The sequence below is a fragment of the Nicotiana tabacum genome, chromosome 1 (assembly GCF_000715075.1).
Source record: "Nicotiana tabacum cultivar K326 chromosome 1, ASM71507v2, whole genome shotgun sequence".
In the NCBI taxonomy this organism is placed as follows: Eukaryota; Viridiplantae; Streptophyta; class Magnoliopsida; order Solanales; family Solanaceae; genus Nicotiana; species Nicotiana tabacum.
In genome coordinates, this window is record NC_134080.1 from 2,339,938 (window position 1) to 2,346,197 (window position 6,260).

General features: G+C 35.5%; 1 protein-coding gene across 1 annotated transcript; it reads right to left on the minus strand.

Annotated features, from left to right (window-relative positions):
* Positions 1–675: 675 nt before the first annotated feature.
* LOC107790848 (putative trehalase) lies at positions 676–5,581 on the minus strand. Its single transcript, XM_016612808.2, has 11 exons — positions 4,886–5,581; positions 4,056–4,175; positions 3,452–3,567; positions 3,184–3,284; positions 2,975–3,084; positions 2,803–2,875; positions 2,555–2,722; positions 2,375–2,462; positions 1,850–1,949; positions 1,539–1,752; positions 676–1,121 (listed from the first exon to the last, which is right to left on the minus strand). Exons 1-11 carry the CDS (start codon positions 5,467–5,469, stop codon positions 1,035–1,037), a joined length of 1,761 nt encoding a protein of 586 aa, XP_016468294.1. The 5' UTR covers positions 5,470–5,581; the 3' UTR covers positions 676–1,034.
* Between the last annotated feature and the right edge of the window lie 679 nt (positions 5,582–6,260).

The following is a 6,260-nucleotide window of genomic DNA, read 5'->3' on the forward strand; positions in this document are numbered from 1 at the left end:
GGAGTCACATTGATATGGACTGATTGAATACGTTTTAGACAACATAGATAAAATTTTCGAACCACTCATACTCAATACGGATAAAACATAGATTGAATGACGAAAAATATGAATATCCATATTTTCTTGAATGGTTTCATTATTGTGAGTTTTTCAAACCACAATATAGGTTGTCAAATTTGGTAGTGGTAAATTAAATTTTTTTTGTGCCACGATGAACTAAATGAATTGAAGGAAAAAAAAACGGCAAAGTTAAGAACAAAAGGGAAAGCCATGTAAAAGGAAGACAAAAAGAAAGTCAAAGAGTGCACTACATAAGAATCAAACTCCGGATCACGCAGACTGCATACTTAGATTTCATTAACAGTAGCACCCACATGTATGTTTGAGTAATGGGTGCTCACTTAAATATATATAAATTTCATGCAAAATTGTCTATAACATTATATGTTCAATACCATGGGCAATGGGTGTTTGAGCACCATAATTTTCTATGTGGATCCGCTCATTGCACTAAGCTCCCGCTATGCAACTATCTCAAGTTTGTTTGAAATAAAATCGACATATTTCAGAAGAGTAATGACGTTCTTTATGGAACTGAGGGAGCAATAATATAGTTCAGAACATAGGGAGAGAAACAAACTGTTTCTGAAATTTGAAAAGACAAAAGGGCTATAAGAATAACTTATACATTTATAAAAGCATAGGAATCATCTTATAATCTGTTTACAAGTATAAAGCATGGTAATATCTCTTTTTCCATCACCCCTTGGATCACTTTATATGGTACAAAAACCTAATGAAATAATATGAACGTTAAAAATCAGCAAACCGCTGCTGCTGATTTTTGAGACCGGGGCTATCAGAAACAACCTATTAGGGGTAAGGTCTGCGTATACACTACCCTACTCAGATCCCACTAGTGTGATTTACTGGGTTTGTTGTTGTTGCTGCTGCTGCTGCTGCTGATTTTAACAGATCAAAAAGAAGAAGAAAATGAACTCAATGATATTTGTTTTGGTTACTCTGCTTGCTTAGTAGCAGTCAATCTTCAAGTCTTCAGGCCAGCCAAATTCCTCCAAAAGCGCCAGTACAACACCATTCGCCCATCCAAATCCCGTCTGCATTCAGACACAAATATTAATCAAAACTCAAAAATAAAATGAAAAAGGATTTGGTATGCTCAAATTGTCTATTTTGAAACTCAATATTTCCATAGTAAGGCTGCTTTATCGTATGATTTAAATACAGTCGAAGCCTTGTAAGTAAGCTCGTAGCTATAATACAACCAATGAGTGAATAAAAGCTCTAGACTATGCAAATATTATGTATAGAACATGGAAACTAGTCACGTTAGCAATCCAGACACATTCTTTTCGGACAGGGTGGGCTAGGACAACTAACTGTTCGAATAGTGTATAAAGGTAATACGTTTCTAAAATGAGAACTTTCTTTTTCCGTTGATATTAACCAAAATATTTATTGAAAACTAAAATTCAGGTAAATCAATATATGCCAAAATTGTATCCTGCACTTACTTGGGGTACATATTCACCACCGCCTCCATATGCTCCACATTTTGTGACATCATATTTTTCATGCATTGCGCCGGTTTTCTTGTAAGCCACATAGTTCGTTCTTATCCATCGCACAGCAATGTCTTCAGCTAAGGCTCTTGCCTCTTCTAGTCCGGACCTTGAGAGACCTTCAATGATTATGTGTTGAAGAGGAGGCCAACCATTCGGAAAATCCCTGTTGTTAACAAATATGAGAGATCAAAGATTAAAAGGCACTGTGGTATCATAAGTGGTCGACTTTATTTCAACAAGAGTTAAAATTAACCACATACCATTGCTGTCCAGTATTAGACAAGGTCATTGCAATCCCTGCAGGTTGAATCAAGCCCGAGCTCTTGAGACTTTGAACAACTTTTTGAGTTGTGATATCGTCTTCAATTATAACAAAGCAGAAAAGACATCATTATATGCTCAAGTAGTGATGCCTATAGCCATAAGTATCAGCTAGAAAGTTCTAATAATTTTGGGACCAAAACAAGGCGAGACATTGGCTTAAAAATCTATTGAAAAATTAATAAAACCAGAAAACATCATAGATAGTCAAAACAAGTCCAGGGCCAACACTTTAGCAGTTCTACAAGGGCAATAACCGTAATGGTTTGGCCCAATAACACTGATCTGCTTTGCCTGCGTTTAAGTTCAGTTTTTTTCTTTTCTCGCGAGTGTTAAAGGTATCAACTTTGTAAAGTCCCTTCGTTGGAGCTCAGTTCTACATGCAAAGTCCTACTAGTCCACAGCTTAAGTCCCCCCGAGAACGGTAGATTACAGAAGAAACATTAGAGATAGAGGATAAGTACCTGAATTAAGTAATTCAGCCCACAATGGAACAAAGTTAGAAGCAAATGACTTCTTGTTCTGGTGTAAATCTTCCCATTTATAAATATCCTAAAATCAAAAACAAGTGAAATGAAACTTAGAATGCTTTAGGTTTTCAAGGTGAGAAGACATCTACAAGAATTCATGCAAGACATACCAACCTCGGATGTGTTGCTATTACCGAGCCAGTAATCAAGCCATTGTCCCATCTCTGTGTTCCATAATATACAGTTCATGGCTTTTTGTCTATTCTGAGAAGCTTCAGTAAAATGTGCAACGATGCTACTTTCTCCGACGAGATTTGCTAGAAAGGCTATGTCAAGTTCCATCTGTTACACAAATTTAAAAGCTCGAGTTATATACAAGGTGACACTTACAAGGCCGAAGTTTCAACGATTCTACAAATTACCTTCAGAAGGAATGCATTCAAATCAACTGGTAAAATTGACGTTGTACTAGTTGTTGTGAGATCAGATTGGTTCCTGCAATAGAAGATAAAACCAGTCACTTTGCATTATCTAACTATAGTGAGAAATAACTAAACAATAATGCGGCTTCGTAACTTCTGAATAATGTGCTACCTCATCCATCTTGAACTGAAATCCCATCCACTTTCAGCAGCTGAGGCAAGATCACGGTATAATTGTTTTTTTCCACAAATATTTGGGAGTTTGGAAGCTGTTTCTCCGTCCTATATCAAATGAAAAGAACCAAAAAAAAATGTACAGTTTACATTTGTTAGAAAGGTAAGGATATACCGAATTGAGGAATATAAGTTGCGGAGCCTTACAATAGTTGAAGATTCTGGACGGGGCTTATTCCACATAGCATAGTACCGACTCAAGCTGTGATTTGATCCCTGAGCATCTTGAATAGTCACTTTATGTACTCCTACAAAAAGTGGGAATGACAGATAAGTAAAGTCTTCCGCTTAAGCATCCAATAAAAAGTAATTAAGCAGAAGAAATGTATAACAAAGCCTAAAAATATGGGTAAATTATAGAAATGGCAACAGACTATTCAATAGGAACCTCAAAAAAAAAAAAACAAGATCATACCTGAATTCCAAAAGTGATACTCCTTGAGCAAAGCAGGAAGGGATCCTTTAACCAAATCTAAATCACCTGTTCGATTGTATATTTCAACAATCATCGCAGCCAGGACAGGAGGCTGACTGAACATACGGAAAAAAAAGATAATCAGAATTCACATGGCACGAAAAGAGGAAGTAGATGACGCTGGATTTCTCATATAACTATAACTAATACAACGTCAATCCTTATGCAGTTTTTCTAGTCAATAACCAACACCACTGCGCACACCCTTTTCCAAAGAAGAAAAGAAAACAGAACTATTAGGGAGGGGACAGATCACAGTAAAATAAGACCACAATAAAAGCGGACATCCTGAATTTCCAGAATATAGCTAAGATATGAAAGAGATACAATTACTCCCTCTGTAGCCTTTAATGTGCGTGATTTAATTAGGGACAAATTCAGAAGTTAAGCTGACTTGCATGTTCTATCGGTAGTATTAACAGAAAATTAGCATCATTGAGAGTTGGCCAAAAGCTGAAACTTTTGCATAAAGACAATATACATACAAGTTAACACATCTTAAAAGCTGCAAGTTTTACAAATCAATATGTGAAAAGATGCTTGCCTTCTGTTACTGTAGTATGCTCTTGAACCATTAAGAACATAACCAAATTGATCTATCAGAGAAAACAGATTAGTCACTATCCCTTTTGCGGTTTCATACATCTTGCTTGCTAACAAACCCCTGCATCACAAATATGTTTAACGTATAAGATTTTCTCATAGCAAAAGATAACTATTAAAAGGGAAATAAGTCCAGGAAGTATCACAATATGCGGCATTGCAACATCATCACCTCACACACAAAACATTTAACAATTAGCCAAGATTTCAGCTAATTAATTAAAGCATTGAACAAAGGAAAGATTGCATTTTTGTCAAAAAGGTAGGCCTCATAAATATACTTCAACAACATATCCAATGTGATCCCACAAGTGGGGTTTGGAGAGGGAAGTGTGTACGCAGACCTTACCCCTACCTTTATGGGGTCGAGAGTTGTTTCCGATTACACCCTCGGCTCAAGAAAAGACCTCAAGAATATACTTATACTTATATTCACAAAATGCAGAATTTTGTTCAGAAAACCTCAACATATAAAGATCTAATAAAAGATAGAAACTTTTCAGAGGAAAGTTCAGTAGATAATGTGCATTATACTAATCATTCGTATCGGCTACTTCAATGTTCAAATTTTAGCAATATGATCTCTTTAAATAGCAAAACAATTGGATTTTTCAAGAGCTGAACTTATATCAGTTTTCATTGTTTTCTTTTCACTTCAACTTTACCAATTTACTTCATGAAAAACCAAGTACAAGCAACAATGAAGAAATAACATATACCAAAAGATAATTAACAACATTTAACACAGGGAAGCCAAGAAAAAAGACTAACCTTATTACCCAATAAGAATCCCAATAATAAACTTCTCTGAAACGTGATCCTGGTATAATAACTGGATTTTTCAATGGAAGCAAAGTATAAAACTCTGGTTTTTCCAATACTTTATCAGAAACTTTTCTACTTAAATTCTTCCAAAGTGAATGCACCTCTAATGCCCAAGTCCTCACCTCAGAATTCTTCACTTTTGGCAAAAAACCTTCAGGCTCAGCCACATAATCTACAGGCTCAACATAAACCAAATCCTCATCTACAACACCCAAATATTTTCCAATAAACACATCCAAATCATGTGCTGATATTGAACCATTCAAAGATCTTGAAAGTTTATTAAAAGCTTCAACTGTTAATGAAAGATTGTGTTTGAGTGACATATCAACATACAGTTTGGGATCAAACCCTTTATGTCCATAGGATTGAAGAGCAGCTTCTTGGACTTTTTCAAGAAAAATAACTAAAGGGGTTGTAGGAATTACATGGGATTTATCAACGGATGTACATCTTTCAGCTTTGGTCATATTCATGGCTGTTAATGATATGAACAAAGTAAAAATCACAGTAATTGTGGGGTTTTCCATATTGTATGAGAAGTTAAAGGGTTGAATTGGTTGAATACTAATGCCATAGCCAATTGTTGGAGCGTTAATTTATATAGGTTAATTTGAAGGAAAACAAATTTTGGTTTTATTTAGAGCAGAAAAGGCCGGCAGTGGGAATAAAAACATAAAAATAGCGTGGGGTAGCCTTTAACGTGGTATTTACTTTTTATCCAACATTTTTAATGCTTAGCAATAGTAGCCACTAGTCTATTAAAATTAATATGAAAAGACTGTGTTACCCTTTCTTCTATCTCTTTCATATGTTAGGGAACTTGACGCTGATTACGTGCCTTCTCCTTTTCTTTGACTTCACTACCTTGATTAGTATGATACTCTATTTTATCAATAAAAGAATAGATGAATTGACACTAGAAGACATATTAAGAGCATGAAGATAAATATAGAACATAAACCATTACTAGGGGCTTTTCTATGGATTACCTTTTCTTCATCCTCTTTGTTTCCTCCATAGATGCCTCCAAAACCTTCTTCATCCGATCTCGTCGCATATCCATCTCCGAAGTTGCTTGACATTGTGTCCCTTCGGTCCAATAAATACGAATTACACTCTTGGTAATGTCCACACACTCAAAAGTTAAAGGACACTTGGTCCTGAACTTCGAGTTCCAAGTTCAAAAGTTAAGGACACTTGGTCCTGAACTTAGAATTACAAGTTCAAAAGTTAAGGACACTTGGTACTGAACTTAGATTAACAAGCTCAAAAGTTAAAGACAATAGGTCCTGAACTTACAGTTACAAGTTCAAAAGTT